At 39.7% G+C, this 22,104-nt stretch overlaps 1 protein-coding gene across 1 annotated transcript in view; it reads left to right on the top strand.

Moving 5' to 3' along the window:
- The window catches only part of LOC310889728 (ras-related protein Rap-2a), a 31,455-nt gene extending 10,511 nt beyond the window's left edge, over positions 1 to 20,944 (top strand). Inside the window, exon 2 of the mRNA XM_083817651.1 lies at positions 16,962 to 20,944. Within this exon, the coding sequence (XP_083673777.1) occupies positions 16,962 to 17,199 (238 nt within the window). The 3' untranslated portion in view covers positions 17,200 to 20,944. The remainder of the gene's footprint in view (positions 1 to 16,961) is intronic.
- Positions 20,945 to 22,104: the final 1,160 nt, after the last annotated feature.

Below are 22,104 nucleotides of genomic sequence, written 5' to 3'. Positions count from 1 at the left end.
TGCCTTAATAGTGGCTCATCTTCATTCCTCCTGTTGAAGAGTTGTTGTTTTTCCTCAGCTTTGCTTGTAGCATGGTGGTTATGGCAGTCTTCTGGGAAAGGCAGGTGAGAAACTCCCCAGGACTGAAGAAAGTGCATGTCCAATGCATGAAACAGCATTGCCACCACTTCTTTTTGTTCCCATGGTTTTGCATGGAAGTGATATCTGCTGTGGTTTTTATTGAGTGTTTTACCATTGTTGTGTTCCTAGACGCACAGAGGAGCGTTCAGTGAATTAGGCCTCCCGAGGGGCTGAGCTGCCTGCGTGCCTAATCTACAAATCCCAGGAGAGCTGAGGTGTGTGACCCTGTTGCGGTTGAAGCGTACGGCTCGGCTTGGCCTGCACAGCTGTAAGCCTGCAAGCAGCTGTACCGCTTCGGCAAAAAAAAGCCTGAGATAGATGCTGCTTGTCAGGAGCTGAAGTGGGCAGGCAGCGGCTCTGTGGAGCCTCTTCTTGTCTCTTGGACATGGCTGCCTAAATTCTTCTGGAGGCCTAGTGTGCTTACCTACCTCAGGCCTAGCGGCGTTTGCCACCAGAATGCTTTTCCTCACTTCACCTCCTGCTTTTTTAGATCTGTTTCATGTTTTGAAATGTTTTGAACAGTGGAATTCCACCACACGATTGTGTGAACACTCTTAGTATGGAGAAGCGAGTAACCAGAGTCTTGATGATCATAAGGCCCACAGCCTGGGCTTGACAATTCTTGTACCTGGAGCTGATCAGCTTATCACACTTCAGAACTGCACGGGACCCTTTCCTGGCTGAGGTTTCTTCTGGGTTTAAGTATTAATAAACCCAGAATGCTGTGACACAGAGACTTGCCAATGCAAAATGGGGAAGCCTCTCTCTTTGGACAGCGTAGAGTTCTTTCTCTCCTTCGAAAATTGTGTTTCTGTTATGCGATTTGTTGTCAGTCCCTAGGATAAGCTGCGTTGCTTCCATGACAATATATTTAACCATTCTGAGATGTCTTCCTTCTCTAGAAACAAGTTCTGTGCACTGGTTATATCACATTGCTGATTATTAAATTATATTTGGAGTAGAATCTACTTGTGTGGCTATCCTTGAACAAATAGTTGTCTGAGGGATGGTAGACTCTTATGTAGGAAGAAACTGGGAGAGCAAATGATATCAAGATAGCCTGTTGAGAGTCCACAGCTTTTAAAGTCGAAATATCAAATCTGAGGAAAGTTGGTAGACTAGTCTTCACAGGCATCTCCTTTCTGTTTCCCCTACCTTGGATACTGGCAGCCTCACTTAACATTAAAAGCTGTGGACTCTTAGCAGGCTGTCTGTCATCTGCTTCTCCAGTAGTTATAGGTTGGCCATGTGAGATAAGCAATAGCCTTCTCCTCTTTGATCCTCAACCACGTTGCAGAAAGTGCAGGTAATGTCACTGGATCCAGATATTCCCAAATTCTATTCAAATTGTGGAGAAGCTAATCTGCCTGTTCTCAGTGGGATGAACATCTGGTTATGTCGTGATGGGATTAGGTTTGCGGAACACTGGGCTGCCTTTAATAATAATATCATGGATTGGATCGTAATTTTTCCTACGCTATTTGAATGGATATCTAATGATCTCTGTCTGGCACTAGGTACATTATAGACTTTCCAGCTGGGTTTGTGTAGCCTCGGTTGCTTGCTAAAGTATCACTGTGCTGTTATGTAGCTGCTGCAAATCCCTGAAGAATCTGTTTACCATCTAGCAGCTTTTAGTCAAACCTCCTCTAACCCTTTTACTTCTAGCACTCTCTGTAACCAGATTTCATAGCAACCACATTCAGATGCTGAATCTGCTCATCAGATGAGTCTGTCAGCAACTGTTGGCAAGAAATGCTGTTCCTATTACCACTCCAAGTACCAGTTTTTACTTAAAGATCTGCAGCTATTGTGGAAATAGCCCTGCTGCCTCCAGGCCTTATACTTTGTGTTCTGCATTGACCTCTGATTCAGCAAACAGGAGGATTGCTGGACTTGCTCTGCACCTGTGCTGGGGTGGTTTTCAAGAACCACAGTGAGCAAATGCAGTCCTTAAACAGCCTCCTGATGGGCTGGAGCTAATGCTCTTTGCGTCTTTTTCACTTACACTGTCAGTTACATTTGTAATTCCCCAGTGTTCAGCTACAGGGCAATGGTAATGGTTTTATCTGGGACACATGAGGTGAATGAATATGTAACTAAAACTGGGGTCCTTTTTCAAGGGAAGGAGGTGACTGACACTGGGAGACGTTACAAACCCCCAGTTGTTCTCCTGAAGTGGACATGTTCACAAACCTTTATCTGCTGAGCATTCTCCCACAAGAAGCTCACAATTAGCATTGTGGTGGTCTGATGATGATGATGGAAATGTTCGTCCTTCTGTAACTCTTTGATTAAACAAATTCAGTTTTTACTTACCAAATTTATAGTATAACCATATTCTGAAAAGACAAATGAGTTGTGCAGAAAGATGAGGTCAGGATACTTGAACTTAAAAGGTTGGGATTGCTCTGGAATATAAGGAAGAGGGAGGGAGGGTGACATACGTGCCACGTACTGCAGGGATTACTGATGCATCCCTAGGCCTGACATAGGCAGATTCAGCAAAAAGCTGTGGTTACAGTTTTCATCTCTGAAAAGAATTTCCACCTTGTGGACTTATCATAGGAAAGAAAATAGGATATATATATTTTTAGTAGGCTACCCCATATTCCTTACATGGATTCTCAAGAGCTTGATCACTTAATATAATTTGCTGTTTATTGAAGGATGTTGTATATTTTTTTCTTTCTCCTGTTCCAACCCTAGCAACTGTATTTGGCTAAAGTATACCCAAAACAAAAAGTTTCATGGTTTATTTTTTAACATTGACATGAGCATAGTCAAGAAAGAGGACAAATCACCTAGAGGTGGCAAATCACTGAACTCAGGGGATGTTGAATTCTCCTGCAGATGGTTTTTATTAAAAAAAAAAAATAAAAAAAGTGACTACAGTCGTGGTAGCTCAGTCTTCCGGAGAGGGACAATGGAAATCTCAGTCTTGGATGAAAGCTGAAAAGGCTCACCTTGAAAGTCACTTATTATTCTAAAATTAAGCAATTGTATTGCCTTCCTAGCTGGGATAATTGGGCCGGTAATTGAAGTCTACATTCTTCTCCCAGAGATGATCAAAACACCTTCCTTTGAAAGACTTCGTCTGTCAGCAAGAAACGCGGTTAGATTAAAAGGACTGGGAACAGCCTGGGCTTCACACCCCCACGCACACCTTCATATTAATTGAAATGGCCTTTCTGCATAGGACGACTTAATGTGGAAAAAATAATTAGTGGACTATTTTCAGGAAATTCTGGTTACCAATTAGTGATTCAACAAAGAAGGTGTTATGGACACTGGGTGTGTGATTCCTTTAAATATAGACTCTTTCTTAAAAGAAATCCAACTTTTCTCGAATGGCTTCTTACCGTTTTGACTGCTTCTTTTGAGTGTTCAGTATACAAACTGCCATCCTTCCTGGATGAAAATTTCATGACTAAATTACGTTCTGAAATAAAGCCACATTGTTTGATCCCACTTCAGATAAATGTAACCGTTTTCCTCACTAATTTAAGCAATACTAAGATTGGTGTCCATGTGGGAATTCGCAACATCTTAAATGGTTGAGGTTGGCCTGGCTTCTTGTTCCTCCCTCTGAAAAAAATTCTCTCAGTCTGAACAATATGATCTTTTGCTGAAAAGTCTTTTCCTTTCTTTTCCTTCCCCTCTCACGCAGAGGCATGAGTTCTTCTCACCACGAGCTAGTGAAGCACATCCTTTTTGCCAGCCAAGCTACCTCCTGTTGCTACCTCCTGTTCAATGGCAGCATCCGTCAGCCCACAAACTGGCCATGCAGCCCTGGGCTCTGACCCTCCTGGGGAAGACACCATGGGCTGTCTTCATAGACGATAAAACACCTGTCCATCGTTTTAGTAAAACTTGTCTGGGAAAAGGTGGCTTTTATTCTTTTATAACCTTGGCCAGACCCACATAAATTAACGTTTGTACATGAATTGAAACGTAAATAGCTCAACATCTGGGATGTTGAGTATACCCAAGTTCCTCATTCTGGCTGATGTTTTTAATACTTACGCAAATATTGGATTTGAGATATACATAAGGAAGAAAATATTTACATTTTATGATTTTATGTACCCGATACCTTATATCTGGTGTCATTTTATAGACATTAATTTCTTCCTAGGAAAGTTCTGGATGCTAGAATGGTTGAACTTTTTGTTTCAGGTCTTCCAACGTATTCAGGATGCTGATTTAGAATAAAATAGTTTGTGAGGTATTTTTCTGTAATGCGTACTTGTCTTTATGTAGGAAGAATAAGTTCCGAAGAAGTTTATTTCAGAAGTTTATGCTCAACATAGAAGAGGGGTCATTAGTAAATCATACTCGCTATTCTCAGCATAGCGGTAGTATGCTGGGAGGCACTACTTGGTGGTGAACCAAAGCACTTTTAAAAAACGAAACCAAAAAAAAACCCACAAGATTTTTGAAAGGTCTTTATTTGTATATTATTGATCTTTAGATATGAAAACAGTTTCACTTAACTGGCTGATGTGCTCTCTTTATTTGTGGAGTTAAGTAGTTGAATTGTTAAACATAGAGGCCACTTCTGAAAACTGTGGAGAAGAAACATTCCTGGTGCTCTGTTCATCCAAAGCAGTCCGACTGAACATTCAAATTATTTAAACCAAGCTTATGGTAATTAAATAAGTTTTTCTTTAAGATGAGGGCCACCAACTTTCTGTGGTCGTGGCAGGATGGTTTTCTTTCTCAAGTCAGAAGTGAGAGTTTCTGGTAGAAACTCAGCAGGAGTGAAGAGGCTTCCAGAGCACCTGCTAATGAAGCAGTTGGACCTGTAACCCAAAAGTTCTTGGGCTTCTTTTGTTGAAGACAAATTTTACATTGGTAAAAGGGGCCTTGACTATAATCAAAAGGATATGAAATCATAATACTGCTTCTGAAGTAAAAGATGAAATGATAGAAGTCAGACTTCTGTCTCTTCTCTGGGTTTGGTATTCTTGTGTTGCCACTTGCTCAGAGTTTCTGTAAAATAGCCCAGCTTACAAATAATACCCAGAGTTGTAATATAATAGTACAGTTGTGAGGAAAATCTGTCTCAGCAGAGCACTTTTGCAAAGTTTTCTTAGAAGCAGTGTAGGGTATTTTTATTAGCTTGAAGGACATTAAGCTGTATTATTCTTTGGTTACTAGGGTAACAAGGAAGCCTCTGCTTCGTGCTAGGCTCTCAAATTCTCTTCAGGCTGTGCCACGTCACACACACTCTGGTATCCATCTGCCTGAGCTTCTACGTGGGGACTGATGGGAGAACAGAAATTTATGCCAGGTTGTTTGCTGCTTAATCCGGTTACTTTTATTTTTTTTTTCTGAAGCTTTAGGTGACTTGAAGCTAAGTTCATCGCAGAAGGTCAAATTCTTTAAAAGTAAATAAGTAAAAGGCACTGTGGATATACAGTTTATAGCCATGTGCAGTGCTTGATCGTACAGGCCGTGGAGATAGTGGCAATCAAATTGTCAGAGGTGAGTTTAAGCCTACCCAGGGACATAGGTATTCGAGATCAGACTTGGTGATCGTTTGGTGATCGTCCCTTCCAACCTGGGCTGTTCTGTGCTGTCTGTGAGTTTTGTGATCCAGGCCTGCAGCTGTTTCTAAAGGAATATGTTTGGGCAGAGGTAAAAAGCAGCAGCCCTGATTTACTGGAGTAAGAAGGCTCTTAGCTTGATGTCGAGAAGAAGCTGCGTGGTTCTCGTTGGACTGAACAACGTGATGGTTCCTAGGTTCTAATCCTTCAGAAGCAGGTGATGCTACTAAGAGGGTTTTGAATTAATTGTTAGGCCTGTTCTTAAAGACTGTAAAAGTGTAATTTTAATGAGCTAGGGAAAATCCTATTAGAATAGTTATTTAAATAAGTTTTGTAGTTGGATTCTTATCAGTGATTATGAGTTGGTTAAAGGAATATAAGAGCGTTTTCACTTTGAAGAGTGAATTAAGGCCTTACGGGACTGTGGTCTTTTGACCCTTTTAAAGGGCTTATATATTTAAATATGCTAGCCAAAGTTTTTACTTTATGTATTCACTAGTAAGTTCCCCTTTCTATAGATTTAACATGGATAAAGAGGTTGAAGTCACCATTAGCTTATGCAGGGAGCTCTAGTTAATTTTGGAAAATCTTGTTAAGTCACTTTGCCTTCACAATGATAAGATACATGCCTACCTTGAGTTACGTAGGTATGGTTGTCAATTCCTCTACATAAATTAGTAGTTAAACATATTTGTATAGCTTTGGCATCTGTTTCTCAGCCCGTTCTCTGTTGAAGCCAGCTTTATGCAACTCAGTTGTCTGCTTGTCTCATCTTCCTCCATTACCAGCCAGTAAATTTTTAATTCTGCAGCTAAGTCCAAATAAATTCAATACTGGGACAAGTTCCCAACAAGGCTGTGGAAGGTCTATCGTTGGAGGTTTTCAGGTGCATGAGCTGGTCGAGGTCTCCTAGCTGACCTTCCTCTGATCAGGGAGTTGGATCAGAGACCTCCCTCCCCAGTGATGCTGCGGTTCTAAGACTGGAGAGAATTAGAGATCTAGAGATTTAAGTTCTTGCTGAGTTGTAGGTGGGAAAGAGATCATGTTGGTGTTCAGGTTGTGGAAGACGCTCTGACATCTGCTCAAATCTAATTATGGACTGGAGAGTGGTTGAGGGAAAGAGTACTAGACAGAAGGAAAAACTGGAGCTTTAGATACAGCATTGACCAAATCGATAGGAAAGTAGACCTACCATTGTTCACATACATTTCTTGCTAGGTTCTGTGCCTTACGAAAGGGCTAGATGTTGCTTCAGCTTTTCCAGGTGGAATACTAAGAAAATTTTGATCTCGGATTTTTCTTTAACCCAGCTACAGGCATACCCTTTGCTATATTTGAATTGGTACAAATCTATGTGGCAACTTTCCTTCCCCCTCGTTGGCAGTGCTTCTTTGTGCGGTGAGTTTAGAGTACCTTTTATAATATTACAGTAATCCATCAGAAAGTTTGCATTTCAAAAGGCACGGTTCTGAGAGAAGCTTCTTGTGACAAAGTATGTATTGCTAGATAAATGGTAGCACCTGCTAGGGTCACTTACGTTTTATGAACACAGCGATCTCATAAATTAGAAGTGTGAAAAAATTAGGCTTTGCAAATTTGCTGTATGATGTTCAAGAGGCCTATATGCATTTTTTTATTGCCTTTGCAAAGGGTTGTATTCAGTCCCACATTGTCGGAGTAGGCAGGCTTCTTGACCTCGTGCAAGTTTTGTATGGAGACGCGAGGAGGACAAGTCCTTCAGTGTCAGTGTTTTAAGATACCGTGAGCTCTGCTGTTTGCTCCAGCCTGCGCAGCTGAAGTGAGGTAGCAACTCTGGCTTTTCTCTCTGGTGTTTGTTCTTTGCTCCTGCTCTGAGGCACACCTAATCTAAAGGCTGTACTATCTCTGCTGGCAAGCTTGACGTCGGCGCTGAATCTATCTTAATGTACACGTTCTGAATGCTTGTAAAGAAAAACCGAAGGTTTGTGCAGTTACGTAGCAGGTTGCTGAGAACAGCTGGGGTGCAGGATGTTCTTCTCTTGGACAGAGAGCAAAAGTGCCAGCACATCCTTCGGGATCCTCAGGTGAATGAGGATGGAAGGCCTCAATGGTGGTTACGTGCCTTAGGCATTCTGAGGTGAAGGTTGATGGCAGTTTTTCCAGGTGGAGAATAGAGATACAGAATTTGAAGGACTTGTGAGAAATCACTCAGGAAGTCTTTAGCAGGGTATGGTACTGAACCCAGGTTGTGTGTTGGCGCTCCTCTCACTTAATGTGTTTTATCCTCTGACACTTTGCAGAAAATTTAATTCGAAGTGGTTATGTCTGGAAGACTTTAAAATAGAAATCAAATATTGATGGTAGTCTCTAGGATTTTCTGTTCTTTTTAACTGTAGTATCTTCTGTGTGTTGTACATCTGGTACGTACCAAAACCCTTGACACATCCAGTCATGCCCATTGCGATAAATGTTACTATATTACCATGGCATATGGCTTAAAAATATTTAAGGTCAGAAAACTAATACAGTCATTAAGAGTAATTTTCAATTATGGATACAAAGTTCAAATACTTCAACGTGCAGCCTAATTTTCAAGATGTTGAGCCATTGCTACAAGTAGTAGCAGCATTTATTTATTTATTTTAACCTAGGTGGTTAGATTTAGAGTATCTGCAATTTTTGAGTAAGAGCTTTGTACTTAAGCAACCCTACTGTGCCTTATCTGTTCATAGCCTTTGTGATAACTAGACTTCTTTCAACACAAACAGAGTATGAGGCAGAAACTAAGTGAAAGTGATGCACCTGTGAGAATCTCAGGTTTGTAGGACATTCTGATTTTTCCTGCTGCTTTGGAAGTATCATACTAGAAACAAGAGAACTAGTCACGAAGAAAAAGGTCAGGTAAAGACACTTGCCTTGCCATTTATGCTTGTGGTTATTGCTGCTCTCAGATGAGACCTTTGAGTGGTGTAGAGAGGGAATGCAGGGACTGAAATACTGTATGAGTGTGTTCACAGCAAGCCTGCTGCTAAGCAGGTAGATGTTATATATCACTTAGAGTCTTTTCAGTGCTGATAATTGATTTCAGCATTAGATACGAATTGGAATGATAGATACCTTAGGAAAAGGTATGCTCTTTAAGGTGAAGGCTTACCTTTTGTTTGCAAAGGCTATCGAGTGCCTGAAAGGGTAAGACCTGGTGTTACTTGGGTCATAGGCTCCCTGTTGTCATCCCCAGTGCAAAAAGGGCTGATTGTCTGCCTCTTCCCATGCCAGAGCCTTTCTTCGAGGGGAACTGGTAATGCCATTGGATGCAGTTTAAACATGCATGGGCTTCTGTGAACTTGCTGAGAAGAAGGTCTCCCGAGGAACTTGATGATCAGTAATTTTTCTTTAGGACTGGTTTGGTATTTTTAAATGAATGGTAATCTCTTCTCACATGGGGCATGTTGGCAGACCATTGAATTTTCAGGTGTTCTTGCTGTTCTACTGTGTAAGCAGGTGATGCAGCTGCCGGCAGAGGCTTTATCTGCAGTGACCTGTAGAAGCAGGCTGACCATCTGGAAGGAGCTTGTCACTGTACTGTTCCCACATGAGATCTTAGATGTGGAAAATCTTTTGTAAATAAGAATTTTTCTCTGACGTGACTGGAAATAGCCTGGAAATTCATCATACATAGATGACACACATCATGTGTTGTAGCAAAGGAATGCAGGTTTATTTGACGGTGTTTGAGTACATGCAAAGGATATCATCATCCACCATTTGTGTCCCTAGCAAGCTCTCAGCTGTAACCTACCAAGAAATAACATGTTAAATTAAAAAGCGCTTGTAGGAACAGTTGGGAAGCAAATATATTTGTGTGTGTGTGAATACATATGTGAATTTGTGTGTATGTATGTGTATACGTATGTGTGCATGTATACATGTATGTGTATGTATATAGGGCTTCATTACGATCGGTTTTGTTGTTTCTTGGGCTTTTGGTTGGAAGACAGCTATTTCCTCTAATACTACCTAGGCACAGTACCAAAGGTGAGCCTGTCGGACAATTTCAGTGAAACTAGGATTGGTTGAGACTTCAGTTAGACCTTGAAACCAAACTGGAAAGTGTAAGTGGACTATAACAACCAGTGAACTGAATTGGCCTTTAAAGTATTTAATTTAAGTTGAGGAGATTATTTCCAGCAGGTTTCATGTACAAGAGCAAGGATGGTTTCTGAAGTCTTCTCAAGAGCAATGTGGTGTGGTGGTTATTTATTATACTAATATTATTCTTCAAGTCATTGTACAATTATTACTTAATTTGATGCCCTATGAGTAAGTACAATTAACCGGACTGTATACAGTTATCCTCAGGTCTACCCATCTGAAGAGTTCGTTTCCCGAAGGCTATATAGGGAGTACGTGTCAAAGCCTAGAATGAAATGTTAGATCCCTAGTCCCGCAATTAGGCCATACGCTGTTCTGTATAGCAAAATAATTCATGACTCAGGCACCTAATTGCAGTGGGACTTCCAATAAGCTCTTTAACATCTACTCATTTATAAAAAATGATTTTAAGACTTTTTTTTTTTAGTTGGGAGTTGTTGCTTAACTAATTAAATCCTTACACAATATAGCTTACCAAACTGCATATTAAATGCAATTAATCGGCAAACTGGAATGACTCGTTTGTATCATGGTGGTGTGGGTTTTACAGCTGTTAGGTATGGATTTACCTGAGAAGCTGCAATAATTTTCATGTTGCACAGAGCAAAATGTGGAAAGTTCACACTTTGCAAAAACCTACTTATTTTTAGATTCATATATATATATATATATATATATATATAATTCTCTTGACACATTTGATCTATGTATACAGATACAGGCACATCTTCATTGGTGTGTATTTGTAGAATTCCACAGGGAAAAGATAGAGCTCTACAGACAGGGCATGTGCTGTTGATTTAACCCATAATGTTAATTTTTTTTTTAAACTACCAAAATGTAAGGAATTGGGATCTGGAAAAAGTGAAACGTCCTTTCTACCTAAATTTCTTAAGATAAGGTAGTAATGTTTTAGAAGTGTGTATATATATATACACATAATAAAAATGTAGAATAGCTATCTCTTTTTCTCCCGTTGCTTTGGTTCAAGAATTGGAAGCTTTAAGTACTCATTTCAGCTTCCAAGTTTGCACTTGATGATTCCATAGCTTTGCTTCCTCTTGTCCTCATGTCTGAGAGGCTCAGCACCAGACTGGAGAACAGTCTGTCTCTTTTCTTATTCTCTGCAGCTGAAGTGATTTGTAACTATTGAAGATTTTACATTAAATATCCAAGAAACTGTGTGAAAGGGCTAGAAACAGTCTTGATAGTTAAACTCAGAATAAATTCTTTCCCTAGCTGAGGAAACTTCAAGTTAAGACAGACTTTACTGCAGGCAATCAAAGTTTGTACGTGCATTACAAAATAATGTTTAGTAATAGATGCATATGAATTTGTAAACAATCTAATGGATTTAACTGCTATTTTTGGTACTTTATTTCATATTTCCCTAAACTATTTTACTGTGTCTTTTGGCAAGATTGTTATCATATTTTTTTTGTAAGTCTAAAGTGAAGAATGCTTATTTTCCTGACCTTCTGATAATATTTGTATCATCATTTCCCCTAGTATCTTTACCACTTTACAGGCTTTCCTTTTTGAAATACTATGAAAAGTGCCAGAAACACCCTCAGAAAAGGAGGAGGGAATAAAATGTGGTGCAAAAGAAGAAGATAAAGGTGGTTTCAAACCTAAGACTCCTTTGATGATTAGGAAAAGTTATCATGGATAGGTATCTTCACATTTCAGCAGTCACGGTATTTGACACGTAAAGCTAGAAATCTATACATCTTTCCATAAACTTCAACAGGAATTAAGGTAGTCGTAAAAATAGTCTTTAAGAACATATCTTTTTTTCTCTTAATTTTTTTTTGTTATACAGGAAGCTTCTGCATTTTGGTTCAACGTGTTCAGCTCTCTTATGGAGCTCAGGCAAAAATCCTAGAAAAGATGCAGCATTTCCTGAACGTGAATTAAAAAGCAGGAACCCCTTTGCACTTTTTGTCTTCTCCTGTTCTGTTCCAGTGCACTACTTATTTATTTTCCTGCTCTAGGGATACTGGGCAATCTCTAGTACAGTTTAAGGGAGTCAGATCTGTTTATCAGTGTCGTGGTGTATTTTTAAATTCTTAATTTTTTGTTCTTCATTTTATTTATTCTTCTTCATTTTATTCTATTTTCGCTTCATGTCATCTTTTTCATCTTTCTCCAGTGACAGCTTCAACCAGAAATGTGAAAAGTACCTTGTAAATGTAAAAGAAATTCAGGTGTGATGTTTGTACTGCCCACATTTTTCTCTCTGAATAAGACTGGAGGTTAGAAAAAATGTGAGGTAGAAATCTATGCAGGTCATTTACATACCATTCATCTAGAGACTTTCTAAATGTTTAACAAGTTAATTAAGCTGTTACTCAAAGTATACATATTAATCTAAACAGAAATGCGGCTGGACATGCCATGTGAGGTAAGATAAAATGTAGAAACTGTTTATCGCTGTGTGGTCAGCGGTGCATAGCTGAGCTGCGTTAAACATTTAAAGTCTATGTATTTACTGATTTTGTGTGGCTATGGTGTCCATCCTCAGGAAAACTGGGGGGATTTACTATGGCCTGCTGGTCCCAGAAGCTTGTAAAGATGGATATCAGGGTAGTCTTTTAGCATTGGATAAAGTTATCTGAGACTGGTAAGTACATATTGGTTATCTTTTAAGGTGCAAGGACTGAATCTTGCTAGAGTGACATTCTAGATATGATGGTATTTGACGCTGCACCGGTGTCCTTCACAGGGCTGTAAGTGATCTCAGTCGGGCTTATATCTTCGGGATCTGTCACTGCTCTGTACCCATCAGATTGGAGCAGTGAGATCATTTCAGCAGGGTGAAGTACCTTGTTCTTTAAACACGTTCTGCAAACACGTGTAATTGGTCTTGCAAAAATTTCTTCCTGAGGTCTTGAAAAGTCAGGTCTTCCTGTGCTACACTGGAGTATATTTCTTTCAAGCTCTGCTGTGATGTTTGCCCTAGAATACATACTTCACCGCACTGATACAGAGGAAACTGACAGCAGTTCTTATTTTCAGGTGGCCCTCATCCTTTTCATTAGGAAAGATCAGTGCTGCTCGGAGCTTTTCAGCAGTGCTGAGAAAATTGGATTTTTCTGCTCCAGGAACGAGGGGCAGGAACGTGCCGTTTCTCCACCGCGACGGGGACAGGCAGGGGGAAGCAGGCCATGCCAAAAGGCAAGACCTCTGCACAGCTCCCGTGGTGGATGGCTGCCCTCTCACGCATCCTGGGATGGCAGCAACAGCAATTTGGTGGTGGTGGTTTTGTGTGTGTGTGGTTTTTTTTTTTTTCTGGGCTCAAGTATAGGTGATGGGTTTTAGCCTCGTTTGCTCTGCTGATACACAATTTGATAGGTATATGCTGAGGCAGAATTTGCTGAAAGCTGAGACAGAATTTGATGGAATATAGAGCACGCTGTCTGTTTTAGGAGTGTGTTTGTGAGTGGGTTAGATCCAGCTTGAAGCTTTTGGAAGGATTTGTGAAATCCTAGGTTTGATTTTTTGTGGTTATATGGGAATGTTCTGCATTGCTGCTCGGGTGCCAGTTAACCTAATAACAGCTCTTTATTTTATTTTTTTCCTTTCATAAAGAAGGTGCTTCCTATTGGGTCACTGAAATCCGCAGGGTGAAAAGCCTGTGGGGAATAGATGTTCTTCTTCCCTTCAAATTTCATTAAAATCCCATAGTTCTGCTGCATCTGACAAATCGCCCTTTCTCATGGCGGGCCCATGCTGTTGCCCACCACCTCAGTAGCGTGCCGAAACCTGGGGCAGGCCGAAGCCGTGTGAGTGAGACCTCTGAGAACAGGTAGAAGTAGCCTCCTGTGGGATCAGCTGCCACTGCAAGGAGGGAGCGGAAGCAGGGAGCTCCTCCATGCTCAGCAGAAACAGATCTGCCCAGGTGCCGAGTGAGGCAGGAAATCCTGGCAGCTCCAGGAGACGAAAGTGGCGAGCCATCTTGAACCTCAGATCTCGTAGAGCCATTTAGTCAAGAGCCAGCTTCAGGACTTCTAGGTTTTCTGCGGTGTGTTACCAGAACCCAAAAGCTGGGAAGTATGCTGCAAAGACCATTAGGAGGGCCTTTGAAGATAGCAGGGGCTGACATGGAGCCACGTAGCTTCTGCAGAGGCCTGCTAGGTCAGGCGTGGCACGGCCCAGCTCACAGTCGGTCCATCGTCATCTTGATGTTCAGACAATGTAAGGCACAGACATCTCTGTGATACTGAATAATACTGAACTGGAGCTAATAAGCCCATACTGAATGAAGCCAGTCTTCTGCTTGGTGTCCACAGACTGTTTTCCCATTATTTGTGATATTCCAGTTTGCATTATTCTAGATGATGGATAACAACTTTTGTGTGTAGAAAGACAGATTAAGACTTTTTCATACAGAATATCTATACATTGTGTATATATATGTACAAAACCAGACTATAATCAGAATTAATACATTCAATGTATCTTTTAAAATATATGTATACTTTTATATAAAGTACTTGCTCTGTAAATTTGACTGCTCAAAGGTGAGGTAATAAAGATGTGTGTTTTGCAAGAGCGACCTTATTTTTGCCCTCTGAGGAAGTATTTGAGTAAAATAACATGAGGGTTTTGCAGAAACATTTTTTATACAAATCAGTGTTATAAAGTCACTGGATGAATCCAGATTATGAGGTAAATAAGGCTGTTGACTGTAGGATTCTCGTCTCATTTTACATGGTGAAGGTAGGTAGTGAATAGGGCAAACATAAGCCCTAAAGGCAGGAAAAAGCAATACAGAAAGGTGATTCAATCTGTTCCATGTAATAGTTCTTAGTCCTGTGCAGATAAATACAGTTAAACTTTTTCTATCTATCTCTTCAGCTCATCAATTCCTCTTTTTGTCCTCTAGTATGAAGCTTCAGTATTTCTGTCCCTCTATTTCCCAGATGCTAAGCACTCATAGAAAACAGATCCTCGGATATTTAGTTGCCCAGCTTTTCTAGGGTTCTCAAACCATTCTAAGCACTAAAATGTTTTATTTGAACTATCTGTAAATCTGCAACAAGTGGGTGGGCTTTTTTTCCCCTCTGTGTTTCTCAACAAATTGAAGTGATCTTACAGAACAAGAGATCCTGTGTTTTAATTCTGGCTCAGCTACTTCTTTGCTGAATGCTTCTCAAGCGACTACTCCGAATTTCTCAGGTTTTTCCCACTTGTAAAATTGAGAAGAAAGAGAATATCTATAGAAGCTGGAAGAAAAAGATTCGCATTTGGGGCCCTCAGATGTTCAAGACATACAGTGACGGTGCAGCTGTTTCCACTTCCATTAAAGGTTTTTAATGCTGTACAGCAAATAAAATAAGACATATGCATGTAGATAGTAAAGATTTAAAAAAAAAAAACACTGAATTGCTGTATTATCTGTTCAACACCATCCATCTTATGTAATTAAAGACTATGCCATCGTGTGCTGAAACGCAGGAGGACAGATTTCAAGATGCTTGTGTGTATTTTGGTATTTAATTAATGGCAGCTTAGCTCTTGTAAGAGTTCCAAAGGTATCATTGTGCTAAATACTGTGCATCTAGAGAGTAAGAAATGGATTGCGGCTGCTCAGGTCGTAAACCGAGGATAGGATAAATGGTGAAAAAGTGAGGGGAGTCCTCTACAATTATTGACCACAGCCTTAGGCTCTGGATTAAGTGATCTTCTCAGAGTTAGCGAAGAGACATTACGAAGCTTAGAATTTCACGTGCATCTTATGACGTAGTTCCACCAATTTTAGATACTGAGGTGGTGTGAGAAGTTCCCGTACTTTTCTCCTTTGACTCGGAGATCAAGTTGACAGGAACATATAGATTCCCTGTTTCTGTGCAGAGTCTTGCCAGCCCAATTTCATCACCATTGCTGGGTCACACCAAGTTGTGGAGGCACATGCACCAACTCCGCTCTGCTGCCCTGCCTGGGAGGCAGAAAGAAGGGAGGGATAAATAAGTTGTTATAGGTGGCTTTAGGACAGTAACATCTTAAACTGCTGCACATGTTAGCAATGAATGTCTTGCTCAGATCATTTGACTCGAAACAGCTAATGCAAAGTAGAAAATCAGGTTTAAAATAGGAGGGAACCAACCATCTTGTTTCTCCTGGGTCTTAGTTTAGTTTAAGTGTTAAAAACCATAATTGGTTTTTCTCTTAGTCCTCATTGCTTTTATGAGAAAACCAGTGTAAAAGCATTTTGGAAACAGGCCCAGTGTTTTCTTCTCTGTTATGTCAAATATGTAAATTTAAAACTTGACTAAACACTTGCTTAAATCCATGTTTAAAGAAGGGTTTTATGCATGTGAGGATGGGGGGGGGGGGGGGACAAGACAGGCATTTTAATTAAAATAATAATAATAATAAAAATGGCAAGGATCCCTTCACAAAGAGATTCAAAATAATAAATTCCTGCAGAGCTTATATGATCTGTTGTGTTGTCCAAGTTGGTGATGAAGCAGAACTGTGATACTATTACCTGGTACTTAATTTTCTTTTCAGCTTGTGTAACTCATATAATGATGTGAATGCTGCAAGGAAAAGCTATATCTTCTGTGTTAGCTAATGCATGTTTTTATATAATACTTCTTTGTGTAGACAGAACTTGTAGTGGGCTGCCTGGAATTTCAAATGAATTTACTGGCACTTTGGTGCTCTCCCATTTATTGTTCACCTGAGAGTTCTGTGTATATTAACTGAAGGTAGATGTACCTTTGAAAGGGGGAGTGATGCATCTTCCTTATCAAAAGCAAGAAATAAAATGTGAAACCTGTTCAGGGAGAAGGAAGATGTAATGTTGGAGAGAGGGTAGTACCACAGTCCTGTTCTTGCGCCCTGAGATTAACAACATAGTAAAGGTAATAATGGGCAGGTTTCCTGGTGACAAAGAACATTCAGAGGAGGAATTATTCCCTTGAATTTTAAGAAAAAAGTTTGGGGGGGAAAGAGATGTGCAACAAATGGCTAGGATGCAAAACATGTAAAGCACTTTTTTTCCAATGTAGAACGTTCATATTGTCCAAACATCTTTCTTGTTGGGTCTGCACTGGTTGTAAATAGATGTTTACATTTTTGAGTGTTGTTTCTTTTGAAATATAATGATTGCTGCTTTCTTTTTGTTTGGTTGTGTTTTTCTAACTGCAGGTATGAGAAAGTGCCAGTAATTCTGGTTGGTAATAAAGTGGACCTGGAAAGCGAGAGAGAAGTGTCGTCGAATGAAGGCAGAGCCTTAGCCGAAGAATGGGGCTGCCCTTTCATGGAGACCTCTGCTAAAAGTAAAACAATGGTGGATGAGCTCTTTGCGGAAATTGTTAGACAAATGAACTATGCAGCACAGCCAGACAAAGATGATCCATGCTGTTCTGCATGTAATATACAATAGCATTAAAAATGACCTAACCTGGACTTAATTTGCAGAAATTTTGTAAGGTGGTAAAACTGTCTACTTCACTTCCTGGTTTGTGGGTCACTTGAAATACATCTGTAGTGAAGTAGCATCATTAACTCAGAGCTGAGCATTGAAAGTCAATCACTGACTCTGGATATATAATTGGGTTAAATGACCACATCTCACCCGTTTTTCCCTTTGAGCACCTGCAATTTTATGGCCTAGCCAGTTGATCTACAGGGTCATTCCAGTTGAGCGTACACGTGTTGTCACGGCACACGGCAACAACAGCAACCGTTTCCAAAGAAGTTAGAAACCCTTTGGAAATGGGAAACAGAAGCAGTGGAGAAAATTATCGCTGAAGACCATTCACGTCTAGCATAAGCGCAAAAGGAGAGCCAAGTCTTTCAAATTGCTGTGCTTCAGATGTGCGCTATCACTTGTGGCCAAGTTTGTTCAGTCAAATGTGTTGATTTCACCTGAACTTCTGACAGTGTTAGAGGAAGAGGTTACCAGAGACCTATATAAGTTTGGATTTTTTTTCAAAAGTGATGCTATTATTTCAGCGCTTTATCCCACATCTTGAAATAGAAGACATTGCCATCGGTGTGTGAAACGAGAGGCAAGATCCGAAAAGAAGTGGCAGGTGAAGAAACAGTACGGCATTGGAATGTTTTAAATCTTTCGTTTTGCTGCTCAAAAATGGAGGATCGCTTCAGGTTTTGGTCTGCAAAAAGCCAAACAAACCCTCTGTTTACAAAGCAGGAAGCATCTTTATTTATCACTTTACTGAACCAGGAGGAAGCAACTGTGATGAAAAAATTGCTGAGCCTTACTAACAAGGAACACTTTAATAGTTTAACTAGTACCATCTTGTAAGGAAAATTAAGCCATGTTGCATCCATATGTTCCCTTCTGCAGAAACCTCATGGGACAGTATGAACATCCTGCATTTTTAAGTTTGTTGAAGACAACAGTTTTTCTTGCCTTGAAGGGCTATGTTCTCTGGTGTGATCCCTAACTAACCTTTGAAAATCACGTTTGCTATTTCGTAGCTTTAATATTGAAAACGCAAATTGGATAACCACGTGAAATCATTTGGTTCAGAGGTGAAATAGTTACAGTTATAATTCCTTAGGTGAGCGTGGAAATGGCTATTTAATTGCCTGACACACTATTCAAAGGTTTCCCCAATTATTGGAGTGTTAAATGGTGGGAGCAAATGTTTTATTTTGAAAGGATGCTCGAGCTCTGGCTTGCTAGTTTCATAGCAGTGAAGTATTTATCATTTGCATGACTAATGGCACAGAAATACCTATTCTGAAGTCTTACAATCAAAGTATAGAAAAGTTTTCAATCACAATGTTTAGATTTTAAATGCTGGAGAGATTGTCTTGAGCTGGATCTTTTATAGGTAAAATTGGCCATAAAAATACAGTCACTGAGCCTGTGGTCTAAATAACACCATGCATTCATTAGTTTTTCAATCTTGTGCAGTAACAGTGTAGTTCCTTGTGTTTCAATGAGTGAAAACAGGGGTGCTGGGGTGTGCGTGTGTGTTGAGTGTGTACGTGTGTGTGTATATGGCCCTTAGAAATGCTGTAATTGGAGTTAGGTTCGAGAGTTTTGCCTCCATCTGCAGAACTGCCTAAAATGCTCTCATCTTCTACAAAGGAAACTGAAGTGCAACACGCTTTGCAGATTTGCATATGTATTCTTAACGTTTTAAATTGTAGTTCGGTGGATGGTAAACAAAGGAAATCATGTTAACGGAAGAGAACTGGCCATCTCTGCCCTTAATCTTTCAAAACCTTTCCACAGCCAACGTCTGGAAGAGCATTAGATGTCACAAAAAAATGACGCCTTACTCGAAAGTTAATGTAGCCCTTTTTCCCCGTCTACCTTACGGAGCTTTTGTTACCGCGCTTTGCTCTTTCTCTTAGAGAGGTATTCACACCATTTATTTCTGGCATCTGAATGCCCGTTTTGGGTGCTCCGAATCGCCCTCCTAGAGGCACCTACCTCTTTCCATTGACTATATAGCAAACGTAGGCTTTTAGTTTGGGTCCACAGCTTCTATGCCTAAACTAGATGGTATGAATGTTCTCTTCCCCCCCGCCCGTTGTGTCAGCCACCATGCTTAAGCAAGATCAATTCAACAGCTGAAGTCTTGCTTGGTGACAGTTTTTAAGATATCTAGACTGGGAAATTATGGAAACATTGAGCAGCACAAATTGCCAAATAGCTTGTCAGTGTGAGATCCACTGTATAAGCGCTCAAAAAAATCAAAAATACTTAATTGGAAGTGCACGTTATGCAACAGTATTTGCAGAGGTATTAAAAATCTTACCTTGGAAATTGTTAATTGACCACAAAATGGCATAAAGTATGATATGAACAGCCTAATGTGGAGTTCATATTGTAAAACAGATTTAATATAGGAAAAATTGCACAGTACAATTCCTTACAGAAAATGTTAGTGAAAATATTTCCCAGTCTTGCTTTTTCAGTACACTTTTACGTCTTCAAAAACTTAGGCTGTGTTTGCTACCATATAAATACTGCGGGGGGGAAAAGTGTAAGTGTTGTTTTTCGTATAATTCCGAGGAAGTAGTTATGCACTATTTGTATTTCCACTAACGTGAAGATAGTGGAGCTTGAATCAATGACAGTTGCACTTGACAGAGATTTTTTCCAAAATCTAGGGGTAGCAGAAGCGCAGTTGAGTGAGCCACACGGCGGTTTTGTGGCCACCCCGTGGGAGTCATTGGTCGTTGTTTAATTTGTACCCTGATCGGATTACCAATTATAGTATTGGAAAGTTTCTTATAACATGCCTTAAAATGTTATGATTTGTTCCAAAGACCCGCTTTTTCCTTTGGCTGTTCTTGTAGAGCTTTGTCCTTTTCTACAAAGACAGCATTTCTCCTGTTCTATTGTGTTTTTGTTGTTTTGTTTGTGTTTTTTTTATATATATAATGTTGCAACTTTTATTCTTTTAAGCGATGATAGTGATAGCAACTGTTTCCTCTTTCCCTTAAAAATGCACACAAGAACTGGTCCAAACAAACAAACGGGAATCAGATCTCAAGTATTACACGTAGTTGCTTTTGTTGTTGTTGTTGTTTTTCGCCCCCCCCCTTCAAAGCATCAAAACAATTTGGTGACTTCTGTTCTGGTTCTAGCCTCTCCCTAACCCCAGTGCTACAGTTGCCATTACTTTTCTGTGGGAAAACTACTGGTATTTGCTTTCCTGTATAGAATGTTGCCTAAAGATGTCAGCCATTTGGTTGGGGGGGTTTGTGCATGTTTGTTTTTTTTATTTTTATTTTATTTTTATTTTTTTGCCAGTGTACTGTCAAAGCACTGGCTAGGCTTTAATCGTGAAACTCCGCGACAAAAGCAAACGTTTGACAACTGCAGGAGGCTTTATCTGCATTGTTGTGCATCTGTTAATTCTTGATCAGGGTTTGAAGAAAGACTGAAGTGGGTGCTGGAACCAGGCTTAACGCTGTTGATTTGGAGTTTCCCAGAGGTGAATTAATGTATTTCACAGATAATTGTTGAGCTCTAATACAACTGGCAACTTAAAATGGGGCAACAGTTTGTTTTGTAACAATGTCAGTTGTTTAAACCTTGATGTTTCAAATAAAACAAGAATTGTACATAGAACTCAATGCAAACTCAGCAGTTGTATTTGGAGTTAAATTATTTTAACAAATAAATTTATTTAATGAAACCTCCCTTGGATTTTCCGTATTGTCCGTTTTGGTCTGGTCATAAAGTTTATCCAAAGCTAATAACAAGAGCTGCCCAGTAATTTAAAACATGCTGTCAATTACTCCGGGATTCAGCGAAGCATTTTTTGCCAAAATGCTCTTCTAGTACAAATTAAGAAGCAATAAGAAAAAATATATTTTCATTTTAACAGATGGATACATGTTGTGATTTAAGTTAATGCTTGATAAAGAACCAAAGCAAAGGTTTGGGGTTTTCTTGTTTGTTTTCTTAGAGGAACACACACTCACAACAATCAGTAAGACTTGGTATTTGATAAGATACATACCTTGTTATGGAGCAGCATGATAGTTCTTGTAAAATAGATTAAAACAATGCATGAACTTGGTCTATATATGATACAATTAATATCCAGTGGTACTTTTATAACATTGAGGATTCCAAAGGGTCAAAACAGAAAAAAGAAGGGTATTGTTCACTATATCAGCTGTTCAATTGATGAGTGTTTTTGCAGGCTTTCATTGCAGTACAAAAGGAGTCAGTGTTAGAAAGAACTTCAAACACAATTAGCATTGCAGAGATAAATGAACAGTTGAGCTAACGCTAACAGGGTTATTCTAGCTAATTGGCATTGATCAGCGGTTACATTTTGGTCATGCCAGTATCACTAAAATACACTGTTTTCAGTAATGATGGGTGCTTGATGCTCTCTTGCTTTCATGTCATGCATGCCATAAGGAACATGAAGCCTGAGGCTGGCACATCTCCTGGTTCCATGGATAGTATAGAGGGCTGACACACACTGTTATTTTTGTGCTTCTGATATGCCCAATCATTCTGTAAAACAGTGCCAGGGGAGCTTTCGTGGATGGGTTCTTGCCGTACTGTTCATTTATTAATATCCTTTTTTTTTATTTGCCCAAGAAAATACCTGTACAGAGAGGAACTCATTGGGCTCTTCTAAAGAGTTCAAAAAAAAGTTGATGAAACATGCTCTTTACAAACACTGAACAACTAGAAATCTTTGAATGTTTTGCTCTTATGCCTTCCCTGAGTCCTCTTTATTTATTTTATTTTATTTTATTTTATTTACTTTTAGCTAGTGCAGGAAGCTAGCTGCCTCTGCGAAAGGTTTGTAAAATGTTTTGATTGGAAATAAAT

This window comes from Anser anser, assembly GCF_964211835.1.
Source record: "Anser anser genome assembly, chromosome: 1".
NCBI classification, from domain to species: Eukaryota; Metazoa; Chordata; class Aves; order Anseriformes; family Anatidae; genus Anser; species Anser anser.
This window is presented reverse-complemented; position numbering and strand designations above follow the sequence as displayed.